This window comes from Dromiciops gliroides, chromosome 3 (genome assembly GCF_019393635.1).
Source record: "Dromiciops gliroides isolate mDroGli1 chromosome 3, mDroGli1.pri, whole genome shotgun sequence".
NCBI lineage: Eukaryota > Metazoa > Chordata > Mammalia > Microbiotheria > Microbiotheriidae > Dromiciops > Dromiciops gliroides.
Window position 1 is genome coordinate 634,118,951 of NC_057863.1, and position 16,051 is coordinate 634,135,001.

The window sequence follows — 16,051 nt, forward strand, 5'->3', positions numbered from 1 at the left end:
GATCTTAGCACCAACTGAATAGTGGCTCTCTAGCCCTCTCTTCCCCCGCCCTCCAGCCATGCGCGGACTCTCTAGCCACCCTTAGTTTTCTCTATGGTCATGCACCTGTATTTTGGAACTCTATTGTTCCTTTATGGGCCGATGGGCCACCTTCCGGAGACCCCGCCTCCCCGTGGTGACGCTCTAGTTATTCTTTAGGGCTCACGAAACGACTCTCTGGCCTCCAGCGTTTCTCGCTAGCTTTTCCCACGGAAGTGACGAAAAAAGGAAGGGGCGGGAGCGGCGCCCCGGAAGTGCTGGTGGGAGGCGGCCTGCGGTTGAGGCGGACGGGCGTCATGGCGGCGGCGGCGGTGGTAGCCGAAGCGCCAGAGCCGTGGCCGGAGGTGGACCTGGTGGAGCGCGAGCAGCGTCGGGAGCTGCTGCTGACCGGCCCGGCGCTGGAGGAGCGCGTGCGGGCGGCGGGCGGCCGGCTGCCGCCGCGCGTGTTCTCGCTGCCGCTGCTGCACTCCCTCGAGGTGTGCGGCTGCGCGAGCCTGCGCGAGCCGGGCCCGGGGCTGGCGCGCGGCCTCCCGCGCCTGCGCAGCCTCGTGCTGCGGGGCAACGCGCTCGGGCCCGCGCTCAGCCCGGAGCTGGGCCCGCTGCCCCGCGCTGCGCGTCGCTCGACCTGTCCGGGAACGCGCTGGAGGAGTTGCCGCTGGCAGCGGCCTCGGCCCTGCTGAGCCGCCACGCGCTGCCGCAGCTGCAGAGCCTCAACCTGAGCGCCAACCGCCTGCGCGCGCTCCCGGCCGAGTTGGCGCGCTGCGCACCGCGCCTGCAGACCCTCAACGTGGCGCGCAACCGCCTGCGCGCGCTCCCGGCCGAACTCTTCGCGCTGCAGCTACTGAGCGAGCTGGCCGCGGCCGACAACGAGCTGCAGGAGCTCAGCCGGCCGTTGGCGGAGCTTCCCGCGCTCAAGGTGCCCGCCGCCCGGGGGGGTAGGGGGACGCCCCCAGGGTCACCCGCCTTAGACTATGGATCTTAGAATTTACGGGGGGGGGGAGTTCTCGAGGCTCAGTGCAGCCCTTGTGCCAGTGTGTGGACATGAAATTGACGAGGACTAGGCTGTGGGGGGAGCCCAGCCCCCTCCCTTTTAAAGAGAAAGGTGTTACAGCTTGCAGGTCCCGCCCCCTTATTTATGACTCCCATCCTGCCTCCTGCAAGAAAGTATGTTCCTCCAGGCGACTGTGTCTTTGTAACTCTGGTCCCCAGTCTTGACTGATGAAACTGAGGCCACCATAGTCAGGAAACTTGTAAGTACGTGCCGAAGCTGAGGCTTGGGGTCAGGTTTAGATCTGGAAAGGCCTTCGAGGGGCTCTGTTTGCAGAGGTTCTCCAAGGGTGTGCTGTGTGCCTCCTAGGGGTCGCCCACCAAGGCTTTATTTGGCTTTTTCTGAAGAGGTACAAAATAGCATCAGATGCCAGGGAATGGGAAAAGGAGGAGATGAAGCATCCCAAGGCCTGGGACTGGAGTGGAGGCTCTACTGCCCAGGAATCCTTTGTTGTGGCTCATGGTACAGTAGAAAGCATCATTTCTGGAGTCAGGGACCCCGTTCATCTCCTGCCTCCAGTACATGACTTTGGGCAGGTCATTAACTCTTAGGCCCCCTTTCTTTTTCTGCATCATCAACAAGGGGGACTATATTCTTAACCATTTTTATGTCATGAATCTCAGGCAGGATCTGGTGAGGTCTACAGAGCCCTTATCAGACTAATGTTTTAAAATGTATAAGATAGCATGAGTAAGGTTACAAAGGAAATTGATTCTGTTAAAATACAATTTATCAAATTGTATGTGGGGGGGGGGGGGGAACTACAGATAAGTTTCCTGGACTAGATGACCTTTAATGTCCCTGCCATCTCTAAATCTGAAATCCTAGGATTCTTTTTACAGAGCATGCTGTGCTGTGAGGGGAAAAAAAATCAAGAATCATTTCTCTAAGTTAATCCCCTTCATGTAAGTGACTGTTTGGGGCTTTTTATCAAAACCCAGAGCAGTGCCTTCCACATTCAGCACATTAGTCTAACTTGGAGCCTTAGAGTGTTGGCTGAGGCAATGAAGTTCAAGGCTTGCCTGTGGTCCTTATGTGAGGCTGTATTAGATGCAGGTCTTGAGCCCAGTTCATCTTGAGTGGCTGGGTCCCTATTCACTCTGCTCCCTTCCCAGTCCCAACCCTCAACCAGCAAACCTTCTATATTTTTTTTGGGTGGGAGTGGGGCTGGGCAATGAGGGTTAAATGACTTGCCCAGAATCACACAGCTAGTAAGTGTCAAGTGTCTGAGGCTGGATTTGAACTCAGGTCCTCCTGAATCCAGGGCTGGTGCTTTATCCATGGTGTCACCTAGCTGCCCCTATACTTTCTTCTGTTCTCATATCCTTCCTAGGCAGCCTGTGCAGTGCCATCCCCATCCCTGAGTCACTCCCACCATGTATCTGCCTTCCCAGCTCCTACGGTGCTACTGAAAGACCTGGAAGGCCCCAGCCCTTCTGACTGGGTCCACTTTGTTTTTATTGTTTTGGTGAGGCAATTGGGGTTAAGTGACTTGCCAAGGGTCACACAGCTAGTTAGTGTCAAATGTCTGAGGCCGGATTTGAACTCCTGACTCCAGGGCCAGTGCTCTATCCACTGTGCCACCTAGCTGCCCCTGGGTCCACTTTGGATGTGTTTTCTCATTTCAGTTGGGCCTCTGCTATGTCCAGGCCATCTTGGGATTCTTTCCTAGTCTGTTCTAAACCTCTTTCCCCAGACTGCTGCGAACCTCAATACTGCTCAGACCCCTCATCCTTTCCTATCTTTTCTGGAGATCTCTTCTCATATTTTAACCAATAAAATGGAGGCCACTTTGCCATGAGCTTCCTCTTCTTTCCCCATGTTCTTATCTTGTAATCTTTTGACAGATGGTGGTATAGTGGATAGAGGGCTGGATCAGGAGTCAGGAAGACCCAAGTTCATATCTGCCCTCAGACACTTTACCAGCTGTGTGTCCCTGGGCAAACCACTTGACTTTACCCACAAACACACTCAAGTCTTGCCCATCGTAGCCACCTGCTATCTTCTGTCTCCTTCCTTTCTCGAGTCACCACCTCATTGCCTTGCCTTTTTTCACTCTTCTGTACTCTTGCAGTGTGGCCTCCAGTCATTCACCTGAACCACCCTCTGCAGAGTTATCAGTGACTGCTTAACTGCCCGATCAAATGAAGTGCCTTGTCCTAGTTCTCCCTTTTAGACTGCTGGTTTTTTTACTGCTGCCGGCCATCTGACAGACACACATTCTCTCTGGCCTTTTGTGGCAGTGCTTTTCTCCAGCTTCGCCTCCCTGGCTGGCCGGCCACTCCGGCTCAGTCCTCTTCATGGGGTCATTCTGTGTCATGCCCTGACTGTGGGTGTACCCTGAGAACTCCTTTATTTTTCTCCCACTTGGTATCCTCATCTCCTATGAGTCTAGTGATCTCTTTTTGAGACTTCCAGCCCCGTTTCCTTTCCTGAATTCATGCCTGTATCAGATGCTTCAAACATATGCTATAGGAATGTTAAACTCAGTTGTCCAAAACAGCTCATTATATCTTTTGACACTGGTATTATTGGGTGGAGGGGGGCAGGCAATGGGAGTTAAGTGACTTGCCTAGGGTCACACAACTAGTAAGTGTCAAGTGTCTGAGACCAGATTTGAACTCAGGTCTTCCTGAATCCTGGGCCAGTGCTTTATCCACTGCACCATCTAGCTGCCCCCAGCTCATTATCTTTTTTTTTTTTTTTTGCTGGGCAATGGGGGTTAAGTGACTTGCCCAGGGTCACACAGCTAGTGAGTCAAGTGTCTGAGGCCGGATCTGAACTCAGGTACTCCTGAATCCAGGGCCGGTGCTCTATCCACTGCGCCACCTAGCTGCCCCCCAGCTCATTATCTTTTGAAAGACCCACCTCTCCACTGAACTTGTGAGGAAAGTGTACTCCTGTCCTAACAGTCACCCATCTTCCCAGGCTGGCAGCATCCTTAGCTCACCTCTCCTGCAGCCCACATATCCAGGTAGTTGCCAGATCTGTGTCTCATCTCCCAGCTCCCAGGCCCTTATCACCTCTTCCAGTACTCTACTGACTGCTCTCCCTAGTTTGATCCCTCCTCCCCACAGACCTGCCAGAAGGCTTTTCCTAGAGCAGAGGCTTGACCATGCCTCCTTTCTACTCAGTAGGTTTCAGGAGCTCCCTAGTATTTGGAGGATCAAATAAATACTCCTATGTTTATCATTTAAAACTCTTCCCAGCCTGGCCCCTTCTTACCTGTCCTGCCTTATTATATAGTGCTCCCCTCCACACACTAATCTGTCATCTACCCAGGCTAGTCATCTTGCTTCTTATGTAGGAGGTCCCACCTTCTGTCTCCATGCCTTTGCATCATCTGACCCCCATACCAGGAATTCTCTCCCTCTTCATTTCAGCCTCTTGAAGGAATCTCTTACTTCCCTTCCCTAGCAACTGCTAGTGCCTCCCCACCCCCCCCCCCACCCCTGCCAAGATTACCCTCCATCTCCTTGGTATCTCCTCTGCTTAATAATTGCTAATTGATTACTCCATGATGCATCTCACCTTGTAGAGTGGACAGACTGAGGCCCATGGTGGGGAAAGGACCTGCTTATGATACAGACCTGATGAATGCATCTTCTGATTCTAAAGTCAGTGCTCTTTTCACAACACCCCAAATGATAACATTTCAGAGTTGGAAGGGATCACCCAAGTGCTTTGATCCTGCCCACATTGGCACAAGAATCCCCTCACTGTTATAGGCAAATATTCTTTTCCCTCTATTAAGGGAGAAACGAATTCCTTGGTGTCCGTGGCAGCTAGTTCGCTTGGTGACAACTCAGATTGTTCAGAGGTTTTCCCTGACTTGGAGTTTAAATCTGCATCTGCAAAGTCTCTCCCTTGTTTTGCCTCTTGGAGCAAGAAGGCCTAGAGTTCAACCTTTGGCACTTGGTAATTGTTTATACTGATGTATATAGTTGGGGCTATAGATAATCATGGTGTTCGGCCTGGCAGTCTTTTTTGCCTAAGTATAATGAACCCTGGACTGAAATTAGGTTCTGGATTCAAATGCCTTGTGCAAATGTGCGTGTCACTATTTCCTTGGTGTGTCATTTCCTCCTCCCCCCATGGTGGGAAATGGGGCATTGGGGTTGAACCTTTCAGAGTCTGCCCCATGGCAAATATGATTCAGAAGCAGCTCACGGCACAGTGAGACATCAGAGTAGGACTTTAATGATGACAATTCACACTGTAGAGAAATTCTATCAATGAAATGAAAGAGAAGCCAGAAAATTTTAGACTGTATTTCCTCTTTATTGTTTTTATTGAGAACTAGAGTCAGCCCTTGTAACAAAGAAATAGGAGGGAAAACCCAACCAGCACGTTGGCAGACAATTAGAGAATTGGTTGGTAAACATAGAAAAGTGAGTGATGATAACTTAGAACTAGCTTAGCTTCATAAGGAACAGGTCATGCTGAACCGCCTTCGTGTTGCCTTTAGACTGGTCCAACAAAGAATATAGATTCCGTTTACCTAGATTTTAGCAGTGTTTGTTTTTGCAAAAGGTGGAAAGAGATGGATTAGACATTGGATTTCATTAATGCATTTAAGTATGTGGAATGATGATAAATTTCAACCAAAGAGTAGTCGTTTGATAGTTTCCAAGTCAGCTTGGAAGGAGATGGTCCTCTACTGTTGACATAATTAAACATTTTCCCCAAATTCAGTGATCATGTAGAATACTTTTAAAAACCACTTTTCACTTGTTTTCTGCAAGTCTGCCAACAGTTTAAAAAAGCAACATTTGATTTTTACACAATCAAAAGAGGAGTAGTTTCAGTAGTTTCTTACTCGCTGTGACCCCATTGGGGTTTTTTCTTGCAAAGATACAGGAGTGCTTGCCATTTCCTTCTCCAACTCATTTTGCAGATGAGGAAACTGAGGCAAGGCAGGGTGAAGTGATTTGTCCTGAGTTACACTGCTAGGTAAGAATCTGAGGTTACCATTTGAACTCAGGTCCTTCTGACTGCAGGTCCTGGCACTCTTCCATTCGCTGTGACACCTACCTGCCCAAAGCGTCTAGAGACAAATATAAATAGCCACTATGGTGTGTTTTAATCTTAGCTCTGCATTTGTTGCTCATTGACTTGTTGATAGGTCATTTTCACCTCCCCATGCCTCAGTTTCTTAATCTGTGAAATGGGAGGAGAATCCATAAAAATCAATGTTGAATTGGCCTTTCTCTTCATAATCTATCTACTGAAGGATGGAGCCAGTTGGTAAAAAGAGGAGTTAAGATAACAGGCAACATAAATGGGCAATGGCTCTGAAAACAGTGAGCCCGAGTTCGAATCTTTGCCCCTGGAATTTGTTGTCCGTGTGACCTTTTCCCTCTTTTTATGTAGCCAGCCATTAACACAGTGCCTGACCCACAGTAGGTGCTTAATGTTTATTGACTGACCCTGTACTCCACTTTCTTCATCTGTAAAATGAGGGGGTTGGATTAGTCAGCATTTGTTAAGTATCTACTGTGTGTCAAGCTCCATCCTAAGAGCTAGAGACAGAAAAGCAAAACACGGCCCCTGCTCTCAAGGAGCTCCCACTCTATTGGGGGAGACAACATACAAGCAACTATGTACCAGCATGATGTAGACAGGATAAATTGAAGTAGCTGGTCAGCAGGGGTAAGGGGCCTGGGGAGGGAGAGCATTCCAGGCATGGGGGGAGGCTGGCATTTCTGGGTGGAAGAGAATGTGTCAGGGAGTACAGTACGAGAGGACTGGGAAGATCAAGTTGTGAAGGGCTCTGAATGCCAAACACTCCTGGAGGTGAGGGGAAGCCGGGGGAGCTGAGGAGAAGGCAACGTGATCAGACCTTTGCTTTTAGGAAAACCCCTTTGGTGGCTGATGGAAAGATGGACTGGAGTGGGGAGAGGCTCGAGACAGGCAGGACGGGGCGGAGGGCGGAGTCAGATGAGAAGTGGAGTGAGATGACCCCTGGGTTCCCTTCCAGCTCTAGATGGTGACCCCATAAGCTTAGGTCTTCCTCGATCTCCACTTAATCTCACTTGTTTTGCTTCCTCAGACTTTGGATCTCGCTAATAACCAGTTAAGTGAAATTCCGGGGGAACTTGCTGACTGTCCAAAGCTCAAGGAGATCAATTTCAAAGGGAACAAATTGAAAGATAAACGCCTGGAGAAGATGGTGAACGGCTGCCAGCCGAAATCCATTCTGGAGTATCTGCGAGTTGGGGGACGGGGCAAAGGGAGAGGCAAGACTGACGGCTCTGAAAAAGAAGAAAGCAGAAAGAAAAAGAGGGAGCGGAAGCAGAAAAAGGAGAGCGCCGAGGGCGAGGAGGAAGAAGTAGAGGAAGTGAGCAAGCTGCTCCTCAGGATTCTGCACGTCTCTGAAAATCCCACGTCGGTGACTGTCAAAGTGAACCCCGTGGTGAAGGATGTCCGTCCTTACATCGTGTGCGCTGTCGTCAAAGGAATGGACTTCAGGCCAGGAAACGCTCTGAAGCGATTCCTCTCGATGCAGGTTGTACCCTGGGAGTTTGGCCCCATTACTCCAGGCTGGGTTAGAGCAGGGAGCTTAGGAAAAGTGAGATGGTGGGAACCAGTGAATCTCAGATTCCCTCTGGGAAGTGTTAGAGTTCCCTCAAAGATTGGGAAGGCCCCTTTTGTTAGTCAATTTCCCCCACATAAAACCTGTTCCTTAAACTGTCAGGTGAATTTAATGGAGCGAAACTTCCCCTGAAGTTTGGAGCATTTTTGTGGATGATCTGACTTTCTGTTCTAGGCTTCAGTTTTAGCTGTAGAGCCTTAGGGTGAACGTTGTAAAATTGTCAGGACTTCAGCTGACCTGATTTCTCTTGTTCCTTTTGACCTCTCTTCTCCCAAAACTTAAAGTTACATCTTTAAGCATAAGAAATACGTGGCTTTTAAAGGAATCTGCCATTCTTTCAACCAAAATCTTAACATGTTTTTGCCCAATCTTTCCTCTAGGCGGCCAGAATGGTTTTACAAAATAGGGCATAAATCTATGTTTACCATGGTTGGATCAGCACTGATCATAAAACAGGCTGTCAGAAACTTTGCTTTTGAGAGCATAAATATTTAGGGAAAGAACTGCTTTCGAACTATTCATTGTTTTTAGGCCTGTTTGGTTTGGTTTGACCATAAATCAGAGTTCATGTTGGCCCTTTGAGAACTCAAGTACTGTTTTCTAGTTTAGATAATGGTGATGCGGGGGAATGTGAACAATGTGATCTTTTGCTGTTGATGTTAATTAACTAATTTTGATAATTGCATTCACTTTTTTTTTTTTCTGAGCAAGACAAGTCATTCATTGTTGTAGACAAGGGCCATCCTAATGCAGGGTGTTGGACACTGCGGTTACCAGTGTCCAATCACTGACTTGTTGATGCACACCCTTCAGACTTAAAGATTATTTTGCCCCTCATTTGACTTTTAGAGAAACCTTTCTGTCTTGACGATCCCCTTGAACTTGTGTTTCAGACCAAACTCCATGAAGACATCTGTGAAAAAAGAACGGCGGCCACAATAGCAACTCATGACCTTAAGCTGATCAAAGGCCCTCTGGTCTACGGAGCCCAGTCTCCTCAAGAACTAAAGGTGCCCAATTGCGTTGCTGCTTTTCCTGTTGGCATGTGATGTTTCCAGCAAAGGTTAGGGTGGGCTGTGTTTGTGTGACACTGTAAACCTGAGGGGAAAGAGCCTAGGGTTTTGTTGGCATGGAAATTCCCTCCTCCAGTGCAGATTGCAGCTCCTTTATCACTTCAAGTTTTAGAGTTGCCTGAGGCTCAGTTCCAGACAGTACTCTGTCCCCTCTGCATTTCCTGTTCTTCATGTATTCCTGGATAAACCTAAATATTTTCATCTGAATCCTCCTGGGAGGGGGAGAGTGTGTGTGTGTGTGTGTGTGTGTGTGTGTGTGTGTGTGTGTGTGTGTGTGTGTGTGTGTGTGTGTGAGAGTTGCTCTTTTCTCTCCTTTTCCACTGCCCCCAAATCCCACCAGGCTGTGTTTAGAAATGACTTTTAGATCAGTCACTTAAACTATCAGATTCCAGATCATAGTATGGTTTCCTTTTTTATGATCTTGCACATTTTTGTTCATTTTGAAACAAGGAAGGACTCAGAGGTGTTTGGTATTTATCTGAAGTTCACAGTCCTCTCATTGGTACACTCCATACCTCTGTTAACCTGCCTCTTGTTCTTCTAAATTCTTCCGTAACATAGAGTCAGGGTCACCTGAGGATACTGGGGCTCTGGCAGGGAAATTGTTTCTCCTGGGCATACTTCACCTAACTTGACCGGCTCAGTCTATGCTGTGCCTTCTTTCCTTTGGTCCTACTTCCTCAGATCTGATAACCTTCGAGAATTCATTAACATGCTCACCTCCAGGTTAAGGTTAGTTTGAAAGGTATCCATCTCCAACTCACCTCTTTCTTGTACATTAGTCACAGTGTTTGGAAATTGAGAGTCTCCAGAAAGGAAGCCTGGAAAATTAGAGGCCCCGTGTGCCTGCCAAGCATTTCAAAGACAGCCCCGTGGGCAGGTTGTCTCCGAGGTCTGGTCGCAGGCTTCTGGCATTTTCTTTCCATTAGATTACTGTACCTAGTTTATGATTTTCTAGCAGATAGAGCTTAGGGTTTTTCCCTAAGGCACTCATGGGTTTCCCTATGATTCTTACTTGGCAAGTTGAATGCTCTGTTTTATCTTAACATTTAGAATGTTTTGAAAATAATGGCTTTTGTACTAGTTGATTTTCTTTGGAAACTAGTTCTAAGAATGAATAAGATTTTTCGAGCTATTAGTTAACAGAAAATTATCTGGTATTAGAGAGTTCCATGTATCCTAGAGTGTTGGGCGAAATAACAGGAGTAAAGCCTTACATATAGGAATATCTTTGTAACATGGGACATATTAAAGAATTGAACATTGTGGATTGTGGTATTATAGATTAGAACCTGAAGGGGACCTTAGGCCAGAGACTCTACCCCTCTGGTTTTATATACAAAGAAACTGAGGCACAGAGGTTGAATGGCTTGCTCTGGGTTGCACACAGTTGATGAGTTGGAATCTGAACTCCGGTCCACCTGACTCCATTTCCAGTGCCCTCTCCATTTCACTGCACTGCCTTCTAAGGAAAGGGAAGCCTGAGGCTTTTAGTGATTGTCAGCTCAGAGGGATGCCTCCCATCACCTTAAAAAACCGAGTAAGGTTTAGAGAGACTGAAAGACGAGAGGGGATCCAGCATCTGTTTTTGTAGCGTCATCAGCTGACTTCCCAAAGTGGCAGTATCAACTCTTGGTCATTTTGTTTCTTTCCCATTCGGTAGATTGTCCCCTTAGGACGGAAGGAGATCAAAGCAAAAGACCTTGTCCGACAATTACAACAGGAAGCTGAGGAGCAGAGGAAGCAAAAGAAAAGGCAAAATGTCTCAGGTTTGCACAGGTTGGTCCTTGCTTCCTCCCCCACACTCACTGAATGCTTGGGTGGGGGCAGGGGGGGAGGGGTAGGGAAGGAGTAGGGAGGGAGAGAGAAGAGAAAGAGAAAGAAGAGAGTAAGAGACAACCTAGGAGAAGCTGGGCCTCAGAGAGTGTTCTTAGTATAGACATTGCACATACTCTAAGAATGATGGTCCAGTCCTGGCTTTTATTTATTTTTTAAGTTGTTTTATTTTCTTATGGTAAAAATCCTTCCTTCTCACCTTCTCCTTCCCCAGTCAAGAGCAAAAGAAAACAAAACCCCCATTACAACACACGTACGGTCACGCAGAACAAATGCTCGCATTGACCGCTATCCAAACGGGAGATACAAAAATATGTGTGTCTGTGTATGTCTGCTTTGGCCCTACTGACTCCTTTGCACCTTTACCTCTCTCAGGAGGTTAGCAGTGTTTCATATTATGTATGTTTTATGTGGCAATTATTTATTGGTTGGTTGGTTGAAGCATTCTTTTTAACATTTTTGAATTCAAAATTGTCTCTCCTCCTGCACCCACTGAGAAGGCAAGCAGTATGATAGCAGTTATACATGTGAAATCATGTGAAACATATCCATATTAGCCATATTAAAAGAAAATCAAGTTAGAGGCAGCCCAGAACTCAAACCTTCCTGGCTTCCAGAACAAACTATCTTCCATAACAGGCTTCCTCTCTTTTACTTTCTGAACTGAAACCAACTGGCTTGTAAGTTAGAAGGTAAATATCTGAAGGTACTATGATAGTAGATGTTGGTTCTCGTACACCCATTTAAAAACTATCTCTCATTAGACCCTGAAGCCTGGATAATTTGGAATTTGCAGGCAATATTAAATGGCCTATTCCTATGAGGGGCTGTTGTCATACTCTCCTCCCAACATTAGAAACTTCGTGGAAACTAAAGGAGGTGTTTTCTCCTGACTACCAGGGAAATGGGCAAGAGATGCGTTCTGGGGGTAGGGGTGTGGTAATGAATAATAATCATCTTGGAGTATTAAATACTAAGAGAAGATGTTTTCTTTCAGCGGACACCCATCCAAATGATTAGGAAATGTCTTTGACAAGAATCAGAAAAATTCTAAAATTGTGTGGATGGAAAAAACCTAAAACTAAACCATAAACTGGTGATCTTGTACAGGCCTAGCAGGTACCACAATGCTGGGCAGCGTTGGTCCTTTTTCCACAGACCCCTTGTTTTGGTCAGGATGTCTAAGCCAAGTCAGTCTCCTTGCACCTGCTTAAAGAATAAGATGTGTTAATTATAATTAGCATCTGATTTATATGTAAATAGGATAGGGATTGGACCTTGTAGTTTCATTGGTATGGAGAGCTCCCAGGTGAGGACATTCCCTCCACGAGCAGAGGTTGGCAACTTCTCTGTAGCTTGGAATATTAGAGAGTTGCCTGCCCAGAATGCAGAAGCCATTATGTGTCAGAGGCCAGACTTGAACCCACCTACATCTCCCTGACTTTGAGGCCCACTCCTTATCCACTAGACCACACTGTCTCTCTTGCATCCATATACACGTGTCTCAGCTATTCTCTGTGTTGTATCAGAAGCTCCCTCCTTGTCTTCCTTCATGCTCTTAATTTGTTCAGTGGTTCTTTTCTCAGTTAGGTGATAGCAAAGCTTCTTAAACTGGGTCACGACCCCAAATGGGATCCAGTGACTGTGGGGGTTGAGAAAAATTTGGCAGTAAATGTTTGATTTGTATACTTATTTTCCATACTTATACAGCCAGGGTCCCAAGTGGGAAAAGTGTAAGAAGCCCTGGATTATCAGATCGTGGAGTTAGAATTGGGTCTCATCAATCTCAGCTCAGGCCTTTTACTACAACATGTCAGTGATTGAGGTCCGTGTGATTAAATGATTACGTGTGCTTTCCAGTCATGTCCCTATTTTTTTCCTTCTTTGGCAGATACCTTCACTTATTGGATGGAAAAGAAAACTACCCTTGTCTAGTGGATGCAGATAATGTGGTTATTTCTTTCCCACCAATAACAAACAGTGAGAAGACAAAGGTATGTGTGACATCATAAACATGTATTGTAAATGTCTTGTGTTCTTATGTCTTGGACAGGTGAACGCATCTACTTAATTATTAATACTTCATGATTAAAATATTCTTTAAAAAAAATCTTAAAAGTCCACAACTGTATTTAGTAGTAAACTGAGGCACAAAAGCTTTGTCCTGTGTTAAGAAGCTGTCGGTGATGAGTAACAAAAAAATGTGCAATTCCACATGAGTATATATTCCTTTAGGAGAGCACCTTTGGGTGCTTCTAGAATTACATTCTGTATATTCTTTCAGATTAAAAATTATAGATGTTAACACCCATTTTTGACAATTGTTATTTTTCTGAAATCTTTTGCAACTTCTTTAGATTAAAACAACAACCTCTGATTTATTTCTGGAAGTGACAAGTGCTACCAGTCTGCAAATCTGTAAAGATATCATGGACACCCTCATTTTGGTAAGCAGCCTAGTACTAAAATCCAAGTACATTAACTGTCTGAAAATTGGGAATAGATTTAGATGTGATGGGAATTTTGTCCTCTGGCTTTCTTAGTCTTTACATTTGGCATGTTTGCCACCTACGTTGGTTTATAGAGAAATGTTAACTGCCTCAAGCCCTTGGGATCATAGAGCCAGAAGGGACTTAAGAGGTCACTCCATTTTTTTCAGTTAAAATAATACTTCTTTTGCAGAAAATGGCGGAGCTCAACAAATTCACTTTAGAAAATAAAGAGGAACAGTCGCTCGATACAGAAGCCGATGGTGTTTCTGGCCCATTCAATTTCAAATCTAATCAGAATGCTGAAAAAGATGGCAGCTCTCCATTAATTGTGGAGCAAGTTCGGGTTGTGGACATGGAAGGGAACTTAAAGGTTTTGTATCCTTCTAAAACAGATCTGGACATAACTGCTTCTCATATAACGATCATCCGTTGATGGAAATGACCACAGCTTTCAGCAAGCTGTTTGTAAAATATTTTGTTGTCATTTTGGCATATTTTACAGGAGTTTGTATATGGTATAATTAAATTATTCACTACATTTTCCACCCCAGAATTTTTTAAAAGAAGATAGGTAATATTAGTTCAGTTTCCAAAGCTATGTGTTCAGTTCCTCCTGTGACAGTGAAGCTGTCTCTTCTTGATGCCAAAAGTGAAAAATCACAGAATCTCAGAGGCTGTCGTCTAGTCTAATTCTAGATATGTAAAATTCAGTGTTAATGGTTGTTTTGGTTTTACATCACCAAAGAGCTGGTTTCATTCATCCTTTTCATGAAATTTAAATGGATTATGGAATTAACTGAGCAAAATCTGTGTCTGGTATCATGACTTCACAACCCAAGAGTCACTTTAAAAAGGGGGGAGGCAGTGTTTTGGGAGGGGGGGACTTGAGTTGGACTGGAACATTAGGTTTAAAATCGGGAAGTTTTTGAGAAATATAAAATTATTCTTTTGTTAGAGATCATCTTTGTTTAAAAGTCTGACTGACATAACTGTAGTAGAACTTAAAAATATTGAGTTAAACTTTAATTTCCTACTATGACAATGCCTTTGAGTAAGTCATAATTTTTGTAAGGAAGGAATAAGGAAAGCTGAGTTACATTTTACCTAATTACTCTAACTAATATTTCTGTTAAAAATGTCAAATTTTTCCCTGTTAAATTATGAAAACTGTAGCCAAACAGTATAGTTAGCCTCAAAACACTGACATATGAAGGTGCTCTTTCTGTGACTACAGAAATACGCAACCTGAGACCTGTGGGCTGGGAATTATCAGAACCCTGGGTCAGTCACCAAATGATGTGGGTGGGTGTGGTCCTAATTTATTCAGGCAGGTGCCCACTTGTGTTTGACCCAGGCTGATGTCTCCATATTTAAAAGGGGCGTGTGCACGTTGTCTGGTTAGAGGTTTTGTGAGCAGTTCGTGGTTATGGATAGTGGCATGCCCCAAGGAGCCCTGTGGGGCCCATTGAAAGGAAAGAACCGGAGGAAGATTTTAATGTTGAAAAGTGATCAGAACTGACTCCCCTTAGACTCTGGCACCCTCCTACATCCCTTTGTCTCTTCACACACTTAGTGGTGCTGCGTTCTCCTTTTCTTTAAAGCCAGAAGTTAGGCAGTTATTTCCCTTAGGTAGTGATAGAGAAAACGTTGTCTAAAAAGTATCACAAAGCCGGGAACCATCAATGAAGCCTGCATGCCAAAAGCTGAACAGCTCTTACATTTTAGCAGTTCTCCACTTTAGTCATAGGTATGTGTAGGTACTTCATCCAAAAGAGCCGCGATTCATTGGTGTGGGTATGCCCTCCTACCCCCACAACTGATGCTGGTTGCTTCTCCCAGACATAATCCTTGTAAGTTACTGTGGCCAAAAAAGAAAATGGACTCTCTTAGTGGCCAGCAATTGTGATGATGAGCCTGCTTCTCATATAACAGACACACAGTCTGTCATTGGCCCAGCATTTGAAGCTTCTCTAGCTTGGGATCAGGCCTCCCTGCTGAGGCTTGTGCTCAGCTGACACAGGTTTTAGGCCCAGGGTCACATGCCACCTTCAGAGAGGGAGCTTGGCAGAGCATATTTGTCTGTGCATGCCCCAAAATCTGTGAGTTTTAGAATAATTGGAGATTTGATTTACTCCAGAACAGGATATGTGAAAGGAAGTCAAGCTTGCTGCCTTAAAATTAGTGTTGATTAGCAAACTGGGTGCCTTCAATAAAAAAAAGAAATAAGGCATCAATGAGGATCCTTTGTGTTATTCTCCATTGAAATTGGGGGAAGTTAGGATTATTTGTGCCATAGACCATTAATGAACCCAGTGTCCAAAATCCTGGGGTTTGTTGACAAGCCTAGTGACCAGCAGTACAAATAACCATTTTCTAACAAGGGACCCATGTTGCCTGCCCTTGGTATAATATTAACTTAACTATTGATGTCATCTGCAAGTCTCCTGCTCTTGAGCCTCCCTGGTCATAGATTAGCTATTCATACTGTAAATAGAAGTGGTTCATGATCGCATTCTGACTCCTGGTCCCAGACTTGGGCTCTAGGTAGAAGGCTGAGAAAATAAGATTCATAATTGCTGAATTGTTCCATGCTAATCCGGATTACAGTTTCTCCCTCTGTATCCTGTTTTTGCTTCAAGCTCTGCTGATGTAAATGATGGTTTACCCCCTGATATCACTGTTCAGCTTTCTGTGGGAGACAAAGGCTGCTAATGAGTACTGTTGACTCTTTAGAAAGTATTTTTAGATGCAAGACCCACCAAAAGGATGGGAGGGAAAAAACCACTTAGGAGCCACCAGATGCCTTTCTCAGCATTCTGAGTGTGGGAATCAACAGCCTATCAGCTGCTATGTCAAAGTGATTGGCCAACATTGGCCCTGTTTTGAGAGCCTGGACGGGTGGTCTGAGGGAGGGGAAAGGACCCTACTTGGCTTCTCTGTATCAAAAGGATTCAATAAAAATCCTTAA

At 45.6% G+C, this 16,051-nt stretch overlaps 1 protein-coding gene across 1 annotated transcript; it reads left to right on the forward strand.

Annotated features, from left to right (window-relative positions):
• The first annotated feature begins 270 nt into the window (after positions 1–270).
• LRRC47 (leucine rich repeat containing 47) lies at positions 271–16,051 on the forward strand. Its single transcript, XM_043994396.1, is given in 10 exon segments — positions 271–654; positions 657–692; positions 695–726; positions 728–955; positions 7,140–7,595; positions 8,576–8,692; positions 10,419–10,534; positions 12,483–12,585; positions 12,949–13,038; positions 13,274–16,051. Coding segments are annotated over 10 exon segments (1,740 nt in total). The 5' UTR covers positions 271–335; the 3' UTR covers positions 13,517–16,051.